The sequence below is a fragment of the Nothoprocta perdicaria genome, unplaced genomic scaffold, assembly GCF_003342845.1.
Source record: "Nothoprocta perdicaria isolate Ctin4 unplaced genomic scaffold, notPer1 scaffold_57, whole genome shotgun sequence".
Taxonomy (NCBI): domain Eukaryota; kingdom Metazoa; phylum Chordata; class Aves; order Tinamiformes; family Tinamidae; genus Nothoprocta; species Nothoprocta perdicaria.
The window spans coordinates 2,462,154-2,480,467 of record NW_020455832.1 but is presented as its reverse complement, the minus strand read 5'-3'; the positions used below and the strand labels follow the sequence as shown (position 1 = coordinate 2,480,467).

General features: G+C 39.0%; 1 protein-coding gene across 1 annotated transcript in view; it reads right to left on the bottom strand.

The window, feature by feature from the left end:
• Positions 1 to 656: 656 nt before the first annotated feature.
• The window catches only part of ZNF438 (zinc finger protein 438), a 42,577-nt gene continuing 24,919 nt past the window's right edge, over positions 657 to 18,314 (bottom strand). Inside the window, exons 4-6 of the mRNA XM_026048800.1 lie at positions 16,071 to 16,127; positions 2,934 to 4,779; positions 657 to 1,530 (exon numbers count right to left, since the gene is read on the bottom strand). Of these exons, the coding sequence (XP_025904585.1) occupies positions 924 to 1,530; positions 2,934 to 4,779; positions 16,071 to 16,098 (2,481 nt within the window). The 5' untranslated portion in view covers positions 16,099 to 16,127 and the 3' untranslated portion in view covers positions 657 to 923. The remainder of the gene's footprint in view (positions 1,531 to 2,933; positions 4,780 to 16,070; positions 16,128 to 18,314) is intronic.

Sequence of the window (18,314 nt, the reverse complement as noted above, 5' to 3'; positions counted from 1 at the left end):
ACTTGGCAGCACAAGGGAATAAATACAACCTATACCAAATACTTAGAGGAAGAGGGACAATTTCCTTTTTTAAAGCCACAGACTGGGCCAGCTGCACAGGTACAAGCACAAGAAGAAAGCTAAAGGCACTGGCAGCACTGGTGCTGCTGCCACGGGAGTGCAGGATATGCTTGCAGCTCCCTGTGAGCCGTGCAATCCACTGCAGAATGTCAAATTTCCTAGGAGAAAACCCAGATCACCAATTCTAAAAACATCTTTTTTTCATAAAACAGTCAAGCTCTGAGAGTTCCACCCCTCACAGGCACAAGTAATTTAAGTCTTGATCCCAAAGCAGGCTGGAGGCAAAAAAGCAAAAAATACAGGTAAATTCCTTTCAGCTTTTAAAAATCATAGAATCATAGAATGCTTAAGGTTGGAAGGGACCTCAGAGGTCATCTAGTCCAGCCCCCCCAAAAAATCTGAACATCTCTGTTATTATCAGGGCAGAACGTAACACCTGAAAGGCTGCCCAACAACAAACTGTAGGCAGCAAAGAGGGCTGACAAAGGAAACCAAGAAAACAAGGTTTAAAAGCTCTGAAACCACAAAACTCTGAGCATAGGGTGGTACCCACATCCAAATCACCTAGAGAACTGTTTGCAAATACATATTTACCCTAGAATTTGGAAGATCAAGATTAGTTCATGCAACCTGACGCATTTCTGCATGGGTAATATAATGTACCTTGAGTATCTCTTTCCTTAATACATTTTCTATTTAACAAAATGGAGGTGAATAAAGATTGAGAATGATAACCAAAAGAAAACACAAACAAAAAAATTTTTCAAGGGATACTTTTCTTGAGTTAGTTTTGCAACACAGCAAAAGCACACAATAATTTGGGATTTTAGTTCCTATTTTTCACCGCACTGCAAAATTCAGCTTTAATGTTCACCACTACTAGAAAGGTCAATAATCCCTTGTTTTGAGAACAAATTAAAAATTGTCCATAAAACAGAAGGGTCTTCACAGTTATGATGATTCTGCCAATGACTACAAAGATCTTCTTTTCTGCCAAACAACTGTTTGCATAAAATGCAGTTATATCCAGCCTTAGACCAAATTTCTATTTTTTTGCTTGGTGCACCACAACCTGAATTTTGCATCTCCTTGGCTACTTCACTGGGTTCTGACTGAGTTATTTCACTTTTAGGAAACACATCATTCTGATGGTGAACATATATTTGCCTTTTCAGTTTTGGAAAACTATAAAATTCCTCCTCTGGAGCACTGGATTTTGCTAAACATCTTCTCTCATTGCGCTTTTTCCAAAATTGAGTTGCATGTTTGACCAATTCCCCTTTAGTTCCTCTATTTCCTTGCAAAATCCCTTCCTTTACTCTTCCTTGGATCTCTTCTCCATGACAGCACAATAAATGAAACTTCATTTCAGCAAAAGACTGTGCAATAAATTGGCAGCGACCACATTTTATCTGTAATTTGACTTCTCCTGGATTATGGAAAAGGTCTTCAAAGTTGCACTTATTTCCTCTGTTAAAAAAAAAAAGAAAAAAGTAGTTTTGAGAAGAGATGGCATTTAATCATAATTAAAAACAAGTGCGGTCCATTCAATAATTTATTAACAGCAGAAGAAATAAGTGAAATAAAATAATATTAAGTCTTGCTAGGAAACAATGAAAGCAACTGTACAACAGTACTATTCAAAGCTGTTTTTTTAATTCCCTCCAAAAAYACTCTTTGTAAAAGCTTTTAATAACACCAACCTTTTAATAGAAGCTTTATAAAATTTTAAGTTCTTGAGATAAGTAGATCAATTCAAACGCAGCTGCCTCTGTTTGCACCAACTGATCCAAAGGCTTCTGCAATTGCTGTTGGTCCTACCCCCTACTCCAAGACAGCAACAAAGAAACTTCAAAGCTTCTGTTTTTGCCAAAACTTACTAACACAGTAAAAAGAGGAAAAAAATATGCACAATTAACAACTGCACAGCCTGTCTTCCCTGGTCCACAACAAGTCTGCATTATAAAGGACGCATGAAGCTCCACATTGCTGGGCTAAGCTTAGGCAATCAAGAGGACTCCACAGAGCTCCTTCTCATAGTGTCTAGGAAATGGGTCACACATTAATGTTACTAGAGATCAGAAAGACAACATGGTAGGCCTGAAATAAAAGCATGAGGATGTTTTTAACTTAAATATCTTTAATATTTCTGAGTGGTGCCCCAGTGAATAAAACTATGCAAGTGACTGCATAGAACTGAGATATTGAGTTGTACCAAGCTTAAGAAAGCACATTTCAATGAAAAGAGATGCACAGTGAAGTCGAAAAAATCCCTTTCTACTATTACAGCATTTCTACTGGGTGAAGAAAATTTGCCTCAAAATCCTACTGAAGAGATGAAAGTCCTATTTATCTCTGTGGTATGTATTAGCTTTTTTGCTGGGCTAAGTGATTGCAAAAAGAAGCAGTAATCAATGTAGATTTGGCTCTCAGCACTTCAGGGAAGGAAACGGGATAAGGATACTTAATAGAGTAAACAAGCTACAAGCTAACACTGAAATATGAATTGCTTTGCACTTATGGCATTTGGTTCACTTGTCTTCTGGAGAAAAACTACTGTAAAATCACGATTCAGCTTAACAGAGAAAATATTAGTCATTAGAAATCAACTAGTAAAAATATATACCCAAACTGCCAGTGGCCTTATGTCAGCTAAAATACATTGGGATGTTCTAGTGGATTACCTGTCAGTTTTAAAAAATATGGGAATCATTAGGAATGCCACGTGGGAAAAAAAACAGCTGAGAAAACAAAATGAATGAACAGTTTTCATAACGGTGACATTTATTAATTTCTACTGACAATGTTTCTTATTCTCTGTATTTCTACTGAATTCCTAGTTTTACGAAGATCTAATTAGTGGAAACACGCACCTCTCTGTTGCTTCTTCTGGCTCTTTCATGTTCGTRTCTCTGTTCTTTAAAGCATCCTGCAGCTGCTGCTCACTAGTAGAGGGCTCTGTGCTGATAACCACCCTGTGAACCTCCTTCAGATGGCCAAAATACACTTTTGCATGGCCAAAAACCTTAGCACAGAACTCGCAGCACACGAGCTTCTTGGGCCTGCCTTCGTTGTGATGCAGTTTCATGTGTGTGCTCAGGCTTCCAGAATGAATATAGGCTTTCCGGCAGATCCGACAGCTGTAGGGCCTTTTGTTGGTATGGGTATTCATATGGTCCTGAAGATGGTGCTTAAATTGGAAGTTATGGTTGCAGACATGACATTTATGCCACAGTTTAGGTACTGTTGAATATACATTTCTACTTAAGTCGCTTGATTTAGCGGAGGAGACATCATTATGTTTGTAGTTTACATATTTAGTGGGAAGCGGGCTATTTAAGATAAGACCCGGCTCTAAATGATCAGGAGATTTTGTGCCCACTATTGCTGCAGGAGTCAGCGGTGCAAAAGCCTGCACAACCACCACAGGCTTCGGTCTAATACTACGGTATTTTTTCACTGCTTCTGTTTTTTTGTCTTGAGGTTGCTGAAGATCAACTTTCATCCTCTCCCTCCCTTCTCTGAACTTATTAACAAGGCATTTCCTCCGCTTGGACTGAAAAGCCAACAGATCATCTGGGGTTCTTCTTTTTCTGCCTCTTCTTTTGGAGGGCAGAGCATTCATTTTTTTAAGGCTGTCAGCATCCATTTTATTGGATGGACATAAGTTATTTTCTCGGATGGCTTGCCTGGGGACTTGTGTAAAAGATACAGCAGGTCGTTTATCGGATGCTTTAGTAGGAACATGAAGGGTTTTCATCGAAGGTGGTATCTTTTCACATTCAGCTCTTAGTGAAGGGCTAGATACACCTATAGCATCAGCATTCTGCTTAGATTTAGAAAACATTGTATTTTTCACTCTTGAGTAGGGCAGAATTGGAAGCTTCCCCTTTGGTGCAGATGGAGTCAGTTGTACCACATTGCCCAAAACTGCTGGTGACAGTATTGTGACCGAATTTGCAGAATTKGTGCTTTTTTCTTTTAGTTTCTTGGACACAATGAGCGATTTTTTTGTGTTTTCAAATGCTGTCTTCACAGGGTGCTTCATGGGATTACCTGTACTTGCTGGCTTGGTTAATGAATCCTTCATTTCAGATGCTCCAGAATCATTACCTTTAGTAACAGCTGCTTTGTCTAGCAAAGGAGCCCCCGGATCCACACCGTGACCTTCACTCAGTAATGCAGCAACTGCAATTTCAGCTGAACCCCGGTCCACGGACACCACTCGCTCACCTGAATCTGAACTACTACGAGCCTCAGGATAGTCTTCACCTAACGCTGAAGCCTGGGACGAGACCTGACCTTTGGTAGCAGTCTTGTTACGTGCAACCAGGACAGAGATTTGAGTTGTTTTTTTCTCACCCAGCAATTTATTCCTCACAGATTGGTACCTAGGGATAGGCAGCTTAAGATTTTCAGGAGGGCTCCTCTTTGACTGCTGCGTTTGCTGTGTCACTGCAGGGGTAACATAAGGCAAAGCCAAAACAGAGAAAGTTCCCTCGTGAGCAGCAACCTGCATCACAGTGTAGTTTTGTGTAGGTACTACCAGCGGCGTAGACCCTGCAGCTGAAATGGGTGTATTTTGCTCAGRCAAAGGGGACTGAAGACAAGGAACCACTCCAGATGTTAGAACTTTCGGTACCATTTTTGGAGCGATGGTCCTAAATTGACTTTTCTTCTGACAACTTTGTATGATATCAGAAGGCGATTTGTGTTCATCTGTAATAATAAAATACACACAGATAATGTAATATAATGTATGGTATTTCTTATTGAAAAAAATCAGTGTCAAAAATGAAACTGCTTACAAGGAGACTATCACACACAAACCTGCCACAAAAATGGAGGTATTTAACCACCACTAAATTAGCCTTAAATTGCAAGCTTTGCATGGACAGAATAAAAATAAAATCCTGAACCCTGAAGCAATATACTAAAATATATATTTACACAAATAACAGTCACTTAAGCTAATTTTAAATGGTTATACACTCTAGGTTATACACTCTGCAACACTTCAGAACACATACACCTTTAACACTTCTGCCCTGAAAAACCTATACCAGGGCACTGAAAATATTTAGGTGGAAGAACTAGCGTGAATTAAACATTTTATGCTGCAAAAGTCTTCTAAGCACCTGCTCTGACTATAGTCTTCTACCAGAGTCACTGCATTTTGCAGAACATTTCTATAACATTTATGATTTGCACTTTTTATTTATACAGACTAAAGCTTACACGATGGAGTCTTTAAAAAATTACTTGCCAATTGTACAAGTATGCAAACTTGTAATAAAATCAGAGAGACCTCAAGAATTATTATTAAAAAGGATTTGCACAAATTCACTTATTAAACCAGTATTTCAGAAGATTGCTGCCTGTGTTTCTTTATACTTCAATTCGTAAGGTATCCACTCTCCACTCAAAGACAGCAAATGAGGCATCCACAGCAAAAATTCCATCACTCCCCAACTCCCACCTCTCCCACAACCATCTCAAAATGACAGTTCAAGCACCATCAAGGAACAGTTCAAGGTTTGGAGGAAACATTTGTACAAATAATGCATTACACTAGCTTTAAAAACGCATTTACGTTTCTCAAATTCATGWACTTGCCAGTGCAAATTTAGGCACTAAAATAACTTTTATTTAGAAAAAAATGTCTCTACATAATTCCTGAGTACTCCAAAAGAAACTGGCATTTTACAACCTAAGATCCTCAAGAGTAGAAAACACAAAATGCTCTTTGAAACCAAGTCCTTTTAAATGAACATTCTTCTTCGGTAGTTATTACAACGCTAAGCATTGAGATAGCTGTTTGAGAAAGGATTTTTATACAAACGCTCAATTTTTCAACGTTTGTAATTTTACGATAAACATTTCTTCCAGGCAAGCCATGTTTGGTCGCAGGCTTGATTTTCTTTTATTTTTGCCAAGTTTTCATTAAACAGTTTAGTGAAGAGATATTCCTTGCCGTGCCCCTGCTATGCAGAGGCCCCTCAGCTCTGTTTGCCTCTCATCCCGCAGAGCTGCTGGAGTGAAGCAGCTCAGCCAGTGTCTAAACACAGAGAGGGGCTAGATGCGAAGTAGCTGTCCGAGGATCTTTCGTACCCACTAGGATTTTGGCTATGGATTGGGAAAGCTAATTGGAAAACATCATAGTAGCTTATTTAGCTTTCTGGATCAGGCAAAACAGCCAAAAGACTCTCACTTTTGAGGTCCTACTGCCCCCCACACACAGAATATTCAATGATCACCTGTGACCAAGAATATTTGTTCTATTTACACTTGGCTAAGAAATTCCTTCAGATACTAGAATAATTCATGTTTTTCCCAGCTTGACACTGGAGAACTTGAATGGACTCTGTCAGGCACCACACCAGAAGGACAAACGGAAACTTAATATACATTTTCTCCAGGACATTCCACTTGTATTCTGCACCTCCTTTCAAATCATTTCTGTCCCTGATTCAAAGGGATATGTGCAAATATCTGAAAATCTTGGAAGCCAAGAGAGTGGTTTTCACTCAAGCACTGCAATGGCCAGTCTGCAGGATGGCCCTGGGCTTTAGGCCACATTCTTTCCAGAGGCCATAGTCTAGAGGTACTTTACTGGCAAGCAACAATTTTCATAGTTTCTCCTAAGCTCTCATCAATAATAAAGGAAATGAGAGAACTCATTAAATTCTGAATGGTGTGAAGCTCACTTTCAACCAATGTTTTTACTATTTTGTATGCATGCAATTGGAGCAACAGGTAGACACTTCTAAATAAGTCCAAGGTTAAAGCAAACACTGCTCAACCCACTTACTTCAAAAGTGTCTGTTAAGAGATYACCCATTAGCACACTACTACAAGGAAGTGTCAGCAGTCTGACATTTCAGCATGTAAGTTTTCCACAGCTCTAAATTACCTCCAAATTGCACAGGACTGGCCATTGGTACACCAACAAAAACCAAAGTTCCTGTGAAGCCAGGAGAGTCCTCTGGAGGACAGAGTGTCTTTCCCAGGACTTCTCTTTCTCCACGGTCCCCTTTCCYTCATGAGATCCACTCTAGCCCAGTCTACCCTGTTCTGTTTCTTTCTGAATCTCTCCCTTTATGCAGCACATGTATTCTCGGTGAACTCAAACACTGCAGAAAGCGTATGAAAAGACACCATTTTTCTTACTAATACAACCTATTTCATTCATTAAGAAAAATGAGCTCAAAAATCAGCGTGGATCATTGTTAAATTTTTAATAAACTGTGTAAGGCCATCTCACCTGTCCATGTTTATACTGTTGAGTCATTTGCTGAACTGAAAGGGAAAAAAAGTTCTCTCTGGATATGAAAGAGTGTGTAACTATTCTCTGAAAGACATTTCTAAATGAAGTTCAATGGGAGTTAATAGTTACACTCTGCCAAAACCCCATACACTCTGAATACCTGTGGATACTGCCTTTCCAGCACAAGTTCCTTGTTTTTGCTGATCCAGCACACTTTGTTGGACACAATGTTTCTCTGCAGGATTAGCATGCAAAAAAACACCACCTGCAAAAGTGCTTCAATCAGTTATAAATAGAAACAAGGAGAAAAAACAAACAAAAAAAATGACAATATAAAACATTACTTTCTAGCTAATGCATTAAGAAGGCTAATGCTTCTTGCTCTTTGTCATTTCGCTCAAAAAAAAATTTAAAATCTAATATATTATATGCCAAATACAGGGCGATAGTTTAGAGAAAGAATAAAGCTGGTTAATGCCATAAACAGATGGGATGCTTCAGCTTCACTACCATGGCAGACAGTCAACACTAACAAAACAAAAAACTCACAGAAGAATGAAATTTCAGTAGCTTTAAAAAAAGTTTCAAATACGGGAGCTAAATTCTAGGCCAATTTGCACTTTCCGTAATCCCACTTAAATCAACAGAACTGAAGACACTAAACAAAACAGAATTTGGCAGTCTCTGTTCAAAACTAGTTTTGCTGCACACCTCTAAAAAGTGAGGGTGGCAATAACGTTCAAAGATTAGGATTGTCCCAAATAATACACTATAACAACCTATTTTCTGCTGTTTATAACCTTGTCACGTATTAACCTTCTGGGTGGAAGATGCCATACTAGGCAACTGCCTCAGATAATTTTCTAAAACAAATTTTCTCAGATCGTGTCAGCTGTTCCTGTGCAGGCCTTTATCCAAAACAGGAATAATCTATTAATATGTCTGTACATTAGAGGAAAACCTTGATATTTGACACAGCAATGTCTTGTTTCTCTAAAAATTTGGCAAAGTTGTAAGCTTTTGGTATGTGTTGAATGTGTTCAATATGTTCATGTGTCAGGTAGCTCATTTTTCCAATGATTATTTTCTATTGAACCTACTCCTGCCTCAGGATGAGCTGGATTTTCCTAAAATTATCCTAGTTAAGTCCAAGCAACCGAGGTGAAGCAGGGAAACAGTCTCTCCTCTGCTCCAACCTGCTGGATTCAGGTAGTGTGAAACTAGGGTATGCACAGAGCAGGAAAAAGACGAAAACTGGAAATGAGATTTACAAAGCAGCCAGGAAAAATATTCGAGGTGGGGTATGGCTATTAAAAGAAGACTATTAAAATGGGTAGAGAACATTGCTATTGCACGAGTTTGAAAAGCAGGAATATTTCAGCATAGAAGGAACCTTATACCTTGGCACTTCTTACTCTTTTAGAGCTTGATTTTTTTTTTTTTTTTGCGAGTCATAAAATCATTTCTGCATAGGCATCCTTTTATGCAATTTAAAATAGATTACAATAATAAACTATGTAACAAAGTGTTCCAATAGAAGACAAGAAAACCACAGCATATCATTTGCAGAAACACTAAGATAAGGTAAAAATATTCTAAGAAAACAGTGTGTTCTGCGTATCATGGGAGGAACAAGATTAATTTGTTAAAATTCTAAAAAGGAAACTGAACCTCTTTAAAGTTATACATTATTAATTCTGATTTAAGTATCAATGTAATTTGCTGCTTGTGCACGTAACATTTTGCCATRTAGAAATGCCATCTATGCTTTAAAGTCTGTGCAAATTTATTAYTGTAAGAGATTAGGACTATAGTGAACTGAAAGAAATTCTAAGAGCAGAGCGACACTTCCTAGATTCCTTAATCTCCATCAGTCCGTCCTTAGCAAGAGAATATTGCAGCTCATGTTCATGTCATCCCTTCTTTCCTGACATAGATCCTTTTTGCACTACCAACAGCATAATGACATGTGCAAAAGTATACACAGATCTGAATTTCAAAAATATRCTGTCCAACATAACTCCCTAAAAAAATACTAACAAGATATACTGACAGATAATTTTATTAATTTTCAGATATAGTTTCCTCTGCTCTTTCTTACTCTTGAAAGTAAACAACAAAGCAACAAAAGTTGCTTCATTACTTAAAGCTTCTTTCTGTAATGAAGGATTTTTCTGCAAATTGAGAGGTTTCTGCAACCTCTCAATAGTTCTGTTCTCAAAAAAACCTGTTCTGACAAACAATATCTGTGAAAGAGGAAGTTAACGCATCAAGAAGTCACTATATCTAGACGCTGTATTACTAGGATAAACAGCAATCATCTAAGAGAACATTCTGGATTTCTCAACTAAGGGAAAAAAACAGCCTTGCTGTAGATTTTAAATACTTAAAGGCTTTGTAATATCCTTGAACTTTTACCTCTCTGTATTTTCCCAACACAAGTAACTTTTCAAATATGTATGAATGCTATTTCTGTGGGGGATAATAAATGGCCAACAGCTCTGAGGTAAACTTCAGGAATTTTATATCAAGCGTGCTATTAGCCACATCTGAGTAAATCAATATTCTAAAGCAACATCTTACATAAAATAAAGCATGTGGGCAAAGTAAGGCTTAATGCAACCCTATAAAAGAGAAAAAAAAGCCATCCCTCTGCTCCTGTATAAAGGGTGGGAAGTCCGGAACTATTTCCCAGTAGTCCAGATGTCTACACAAGAGGTTTTTAAACACTACTTTGCCAGAATGAAGGTGGAATATGTTTATTAGCAGATTCCTATGCTCTTTTATCACCTCTCACAGCGTTTGTGAATTTTCAAAGTCTTCCATGTGCTGAAGGCARAGCCTCTCGAGCGATAAGCTCTCATTTCATAACAAGGTTAACATAATTAACTGGTTCTAAGCAATTATATATTTCCACAACAAGAAACAAAAACTGCCATGAAAAGAGCTAGATGCTGCATTCGTAATTAACAGCATCCTTACATTTTCCATCTTTACAAAGAATACACCCAGAGATGCTCAGATTTTTGTCCTTACTCTGACAATAAGAGAACTTGGGAGAAAAGCTCAATACAGAGAAGTCTACAGGCAGGAGATGGTGCAGAGCMCCTGCAATAGACACAGTCACTGCCAAATGCCTGTATCCTCTCTGCTCTTTGATTTCAGTAAGAGAGATAAACTATTAGCTATATGGTCAAAGAGAATGTGTTTCGTCTTCCACGTGGCAACACAAGTTTCAGTAACAACATGTTAGACTTAAATTCCACTCCATTCAGAAGCAACACGGCTCCCACAGGCCTCAGTGGGGCAGAAAAGAAACAACCGTGGTCGCTCGGCAGTTCCTGTGTTTTATCTTCCTTTCCTTTTTCTCTTTTGCATAGTCATTCTTCCCAAGGCAGAATTCCATCCCTAGGGATTTGTGAAGCAGGGCTTCAGTGACACAACCACTTGGGGGAACTAATTGTTCAGAAAACAGCTGAAGGGAGACGATGCAAGCAATGGGCCCTGGATTCATAACCCTGCAGCGGCATCGTGCACATGAATCACAGGCTTTGGAAGGCCGSGACCAACAGGAGATCTGGGAAAAAAAATGACTGAAACTGGTCTTAAAAAATATATTCTGGGATAAGTGCCAGCTGAAATGTCTCAAAATGACCTTCAAGAAAGATACAGACCTACCCTGTAATTCATTCCTTGTAAACTTGATGTAAATGTGAAGTGCTTTCAGAAATGACTATGAAGATCATATCTATGTGGATAAATTCTTTATGCATCTAATACTGGTGGTAATTAATAGACTTATTTTTCCTGAAGTGCAGGAAACAATAATGGCCAGGTCTGCTACAAAAATGAGGGCAGAATTCTTCAGAAAATATGCTGCACAAAAAGGTCAAGTAGGACCATTTTATGAATAAATCATGAAATACTTTCTGACTAGAATCTTGTTCTCCTTTCAAACAAGCAAAGAAGAGAATCAATCTTTTTCTTACTGGGAATTCAATCCCACCTCCTGCATCAGAAAAGTTCCCCCTTGACTACAGAAGGGAATTTATGCCATTTACTCCTCAAACTTTTTTTTTTCTTTTGTTGTTGTTGCAAACAGAGATGTAAAAATAGAGAGCGTTATGGGAAGAAGAGGAAACCCATTAGCCATTTTATAAGGTTTCCCCTTCTAATGTAAAAATCAGAGCCCTTCTTCTTGAAGGGTCTATATGCAGGAGAAAAAGAATCTGTAGATCACTGTGACTTAGAGCAAATCTGTATAATCTGAGGCATTAAAAGCACCTGCACAGTGACTTCTGGAATACAAACCCAGCGAAGGGCTCCCTCATTGAGCATGAGCAGAGGAGGAGACCTTGCCTGGCCTACACAGGGTTTATCATCCCCAAAGAAAGGAGAAGACCACAGACCACACTGCAAATATTTGGATGATCTTGGAGAGTACTTTCTGAGGGGTTCTGTAAATAGCTTTTCTTCTGAAAGTCACCTGGGTGATTTAGCTTTAAAATGCAGAATCTCTATCCAGGGCTTTTGTATTTCTCTAATGGTTCCCCTTTTCCTTTTTCATGATGAAAATTTCTTTGGAGAAAGACCACACAGCTCTGGCTGAGATGGGCAAAACATTGCCACCTGCGGTCAACTGCACAAGAAGGACTGAAACAAAAATAAAGACTAGAGGATCTACTCAGCACTTCAAAAAGATCTGTATATTTAAGTATTTTTTTAAAGACAAAGTACTTATAAACCATAGGAAGACTGAAATATCTTCAAGATGGTGGTATTARCAGAATTTTTTTGAACATACAGAACTACAGCTTTCTGTTGAACCTGAACACAGGCCACTCTGACCTTAGGATGCAGAAGAAAAAATGAAATAAAGCATCTGAATGCCTTTTTATTTTCCCCTAGTGCATAATTCCAATTATTTGCAACATTCACTGACACTGCTAAGCTGCCCAAAGTAGCTCCTATACTGCCTAAAGGCAGCACGGGGCTCAGGAGGAGGCAGGGGGGCTACTGTAAGGGAATCAACTGCACAGAGCCATGGAAAGTGATAATGCATCAGGAAACACCTGTAATGGGTGCCAGTGCAAGATGGAATTAAACCTGAAATGCAGTCAGCAGGAGCACAGGCCAAAGATGGTATCTTTAGAGATGTCCTGTGCAGAAACACCACTCAGTTTCAAATGAAACTCRCGTTTACCTGGAGTGCTCTTCTGTTGGAAGCAGCGGCACGGCCAGGGCTCCGAGGACAAAGGCATGGAAGACACATGGAAAATGCAGCGGATTCCATCCCTGGGAACCAGGCAAATCCCTCTGAAGCCCAGACCACTGGGTTTGKTTTTTTTCAGCTCAGCTTAGATATGTAGCTTAAGCAAACTATCYCGCAGCAACTTCTGAAGAGCAGAAGGCCTAAACCCTAGTCTAATAACACTGCAGTACCAATCTTGAAAAATCCCAAAAGTCCTCAATTATTTTACACCGTTAAATATAAACATTGAACAACTGAGTAAAAGTTTTTCAAAGCAAGGCTACTATTTCAAAATAYGCTCTTTTTCAAGCTTTTCAGTCCATTCAGTGTTTTGGATAAACTTAAGAAGAGATGAAATTCTGAAGCTAAATAGTCAAGTCTTTCTCTTAAAAAATTATTCTAATTAAATTATTTAGGATCTTTCTGAAAGCACAGCAGAAATTTCGTGAAAAAAAATAAAACCTTCTTATTGATTTTGTGCTTATCTAGTTAACATGAGGGATAATCACAAGAATAATGCCTGTATTACTGAAAAATCAATACATTTAACTAGTTTTTTTTGATAGGCTGAAAATTATGCTCAGCTACCAACGGTGATTTCCCAATTTACCTGTTCCATTTTCCTCTCCCGAGAAACACCCCGAAACCTTTACCAAACTTGCTCGCCTTCGTCACCGCTCGGCCCGTCACGCAGCCCATCTGTGCAGATAAAGACGTCGGCATCTGCTCTACGGCAGACGCTCCCGGGGGCAGATGCTGGGAGCCCCRCGCTCCTGCCGCTGCCTGGGCCACGTTCCTGGAGCAGATGTCCTCCGCGTGAACGTGGCGTGTCCCCCGGCGAGACGCCGCCGGGCCAAGTGCCGCGGCGCTATTTGCACCTGCATGTGCGTTAATGATGGAAAGGCAGCGGGGGCTCCTGCTGCTGAGAGCCCAGGCTGAGAGCTGTTCACGTGGCTAATTGCAGGCTGGCATCTCCTGGCCACGTAGGCACGCTAACAGCCGCGCACAATCTACTCAGCCACACACAAGGATTTTTTCAACCATATAATAATTTTTTTTTTTTTATTAAAACAAAGACAGCCAAGAAGTAGAACTACAATTCTAGCTTGTATGAATATGCTCTTCCAACCTATATCATAAAATCAGAGAACAGCATTGAAGGAGCTCCTAGGTAGACAGACACAGCCTCACCTACACCTTCACTTCATGTCTGAGTCATCTAACAAAAGGGTTTTTATTAAGCTGACAACGCTACTCATCCAAAGCTATTTCAGCCTCCTACAAGCCAACAGCCTGCAATGATACTTCATGCAATTAAGGAACAGCACCAAAAAAAAAAATTTTAAACTTGCTCAACAGCAAATATCAACATGAATGTGAATTACACATGCAATGCTCCAGTGGTGATTTCAGAATTCCTAGGAAACAATTAAAATCTCAGAAATTAAATGTCTCAGTACTCAGAAAAAAAGCAGCTTTTTCAACAGAGGGAATCAGTGGGTGGTTGCAGAAGTGACAGAATCAGTTTTCTTATGAAATATTTTGAGAAAAACACACACATACTAAATGAGTATATATTAAATTACAAGACTCCTGCATGACGAATGGCAGGAGAGAAAGATTTACGCTGCCAGTCAAAAGAACCTGCACTAATCATTACTTCCATACTACTGAAAAATAACAGGCACTYTCAAAGCAGAGCAAGGCTGGGAGAAACACTATCCTGTGCGTAACCCACTGACRGGCCCTACTGCCAGGACCAGTTTTTAATGTCTTCAAACCCCTTCTAACAAATGTGCCAACCTACAGTAGCATGTAAATTATTAAAAATTGTTAACACACTTCTAGCAGTTTCTAAGCAGAATGACACATTTAAAAACAAACCTGATGCTTGATACAAGGCCAACGTAACGGTGGGGGAAGCCAAAGGCAAGCACAGTGAGCCAGGCACCTTTGCAGAGCCCCGCGGTTCCGTGGGGCAGGGCTCTTACCCAGGAGCAGGTTACGGCTGTCAGCACGACCACCGCTTCCAAAGTTTAGAGGAGGGCTGCTATAGCTCACTGGGGGTGAACGCTGATAACAGGATATCAACTGGTAGGATTTCTCTTTAGAAGAAAACCCTAAAGCAAATGATTCATCACTTTTAAGTGTTGCAAACAGCTTCACAGTTTACATTTTTCCTCCTATTATTCAGGAATGGCTTTAGCAAAGACAACATTAAATTTGACTACAAACTCCTCAAATCTCTATTATTCAAAAGAAAAGTTAAAGTTTTCAAGCATTAGAATCTCCTCAATTCTCTATTATTTAAAGCAAAAGTAAAATGAAAGCTTTCAAGCACTAGAATTAACTATCTGAGTCACAAATACACTCACAAGGTGCCCACTGCAAGGTGGATGGCTTTACCAGGCTTAACTCCTATCCAATYCGTCTCTTCCTTGAAGAAGGGTGCCCTGAGGCACAGAACTCATCAGCTAAGATAATTTACACATCACCCTGGAAGAGCTTCCTCAGAATGACTATGGTGCCATCAAAACACTACATCTGTCAAAACAAGTARAACAGAAATGTTCATGAGAGGAAAAGCTCAAGGCTTACAGTTAAGTAATAATTTCTGCTTTTTTCCCCCATTAATTAATGTAAGCACTGAAAACGGACACCTAACTGGCAGCCTACAATTGCTCTGAAGTCTGTCACYGCCAACGTCACACGCACCAGACATTCCCCCACATTTTAGAACCACCATTCAAGCTGACGTTCAAGTTAAAAACCACATTTAAACATTAGTGTTGTGACACATGTTGTGACATCATGTTCCTCCATGAAAGGAAATGTAAGCTACAGATAACATGTAGAGGCCTGGGTATACGCTCTGACAGCAAAAATACCTTTACTAAGAGCGAAGAAAAAAATTTGGATGCTAACTACTGAAAAATCAAAAACTGAATATACAAAAGAATAATAACAGTTAAGTAGRAAAATGTCACTAAGGACAGAATTGTTGGGAAATAGTGCTGAAATACAAGATTATAAATTTCTCAATATTCATTATATTTTTAAATTTAGATACATATAGTGATCTGTACTATTCTTTTACTCTAGCTTGAAAATTGTTACACTGTTGGACCCCAAATTATACCCTTCATCAAATATAACAATGATTTTTAAACATATCCGGATAAAATAATTATAATACAATATACAAGGCAACAAATCTGGATATTTAAATCTGCTGAAGCAACTAAGAGGTTGAGCTATCTATTTACAGCTTCAACTACAGATGGCAACAGTTATTAGTAAAGCACCAAATAAAACAAGCTTAGCCATTGTGATTGTTTTAAATAATAAAAGCTACAGGATTGTAGTTGTTTTTTAAAAGAACAAATTAGGATAGACTAGAATACATGAGTAATAAAGTTACTTATTAACAATGATAATGCAASTCATAAACCATCTCTGATTTCCCTCAGAAGCATAGAAAGCATACTGTACCTGCAGAAAAAGTTAAAGGATTCTGCATTATGCCCTCTAATAAACACGACAACGTTCCTGGAAAGAAGAAACACACACACTTAGAAGTTTGGAAACTTCTTCAGAAACTAAAAATGTTAGCAGTGGAGTATATTACATTACGACCAGATTTCAAACAAACAAACATACAAAAAAGCCACATTTTGGAGAGTGTTTTTTTAAAAATCACATTGAAGTTTTTGAATATAAAGAGAGGAATCACAAGCAAGCTATTTACTTTCATATGCACAAACCAAATATTTTTATAGGCTATTTAATGAATTTTATTGTTATATTGGTAAAAGGAGTTCAAAGAATCTTGTGTTATGTTTCACATTGAGACATCTCGAACTATTTTATAAGAACTGGATGAGCATGTAAACAATCATGAAGTCAACAAAACTTTTCTAAAGTATACAAACACTTCTATGTCTTTTCATGCTTTTTCTTAGATTGGTATTTTAACCCAATTCAGTGATTGAAGAAAACATCAACATTCAAACTGATTTTCAAAAGACACAGTGCAAGTGCTAATCAATGCAAACCCAAAGACTGCCACATGTCCCAGCAAAACTACCTCATACTTGGCATGAAAGGCCTATTTTTTGCAGGTGATAATTTAGCCAATTGAATAGTTACTTTATGAAATGATACCTTCAAAATTACACTAAGTGTTGCTTTACGTTCAAGCCTCATCACAGAATCACAGAATGGTTGAGGTTGAAAGGGACCTCTGGAGATTATCCAGACCAAGCCCCCGGCTCCAGCAGGGACACCCAGAGCACGGGGCACAGGGCGACATCCAGGCGGGTTTGGAAGATCTCCAGAGAAGGAGACTCCACAGCCTCCCTGGGCAGCCTGTGCCAGGGCTCTGTCACCCTCACAGTGAAGAAGTTCCTCCTCACGTGGAGATAGAACTGCCTGTGTTTCAACTTAAACCCATTGCTCCTTGTCCTGTCACTGGCCACYACTGAGAAGAGTTTGGCCCCATCCTCCCTACATTCCCCCTTCATGTACTTATACATAYTGATCAGATCCCCTCTCAGCCTTCTCTTTTCCAGGGAAAAGAGACCCAACTCAGTCTTTCCTCACATAGCGATATAGCGATCCCACTGCAGCAGTAATTTTCCAAAACTCTGTTCCTTGTATAGGACCCAGGATGTCCATACCCCATACAAACAACACTGCAGTTTTCTATGAAGCGTTTCTTGAGTTACARATATGTCCACATGCACTATTCATACTTCAGTAGCTGGTACAACTACCAGTTTTCTTGTAATTCTAAACTCCTTTTAAAGCAAGAAAAAATGAGAGCATCTCACAACGTGTATTTGATAACGCATTGCGAAGAATGCAGGGCTAATGCAATCCTTTTCCTTCAAATATTTGCCCACAAGGATCCCATGTAATTGATAACAAGCAGAATCTTCCTTAGAACCTCAGCTGAAGAATCTTAGGCCACATTTGCMAAACAGACATCGCATGGCCAACCCTCTCCAGAAGAGCTTTACGTGGTATCTGATGTACAATGTTCAATACAAACTGGCACTACATCAAGTTGTCACCCAGGGACTTAGAGGTTGGCCTGTTTCTTTCCAGTACRGTCAGGGTGTGTTGCCTGGTCAAGTCTGACTTGATAGACAATTGTGTAAGACATAGTATAAYGTAAGGATAACATAAAATAAGGATCACTAAGACTGCCTTATTATCCATTCTGATGTGCGATATGACACACTGACTTTGGAACAGCTGCCTTGAGCTTAGCTTTACATATTAAAGTGAAATTCATGAGTTGTGCAGGGTACTAAGCTCTTGATGTGGTTGGAGGCTTTGGGAAGGCCACACACAAGACCATTGACTAAGATGAAACTTCCAGCTACCTGGAACARGCAGTCCCTACCACTGTGTATCTATAAATATCTCCCAAGAGCAGAGCCAACTGTGATGTTGTGAAGKATATTTATTTTTCTGGTTAATGTATCACTCAGTAGAATCATAAACAAAGAAGAGGGGTGAGCTCAAGAGTCTCCTAAGCACATTAGTATGAAAAGTTTTGTTTTGAAAAATTATTTAGGACAAAATCTGCCACAATTACATAACATAAAAGTAAGCCTCAAATACTTGTCTATCATGCAACTGGTGATTCTGAAAAAGCACTAAGAGTAACATATAAGAGAGGCAAAACGCAAGAGCCCTTGCAGGAGGTTGAACACCAACAGACAAAGT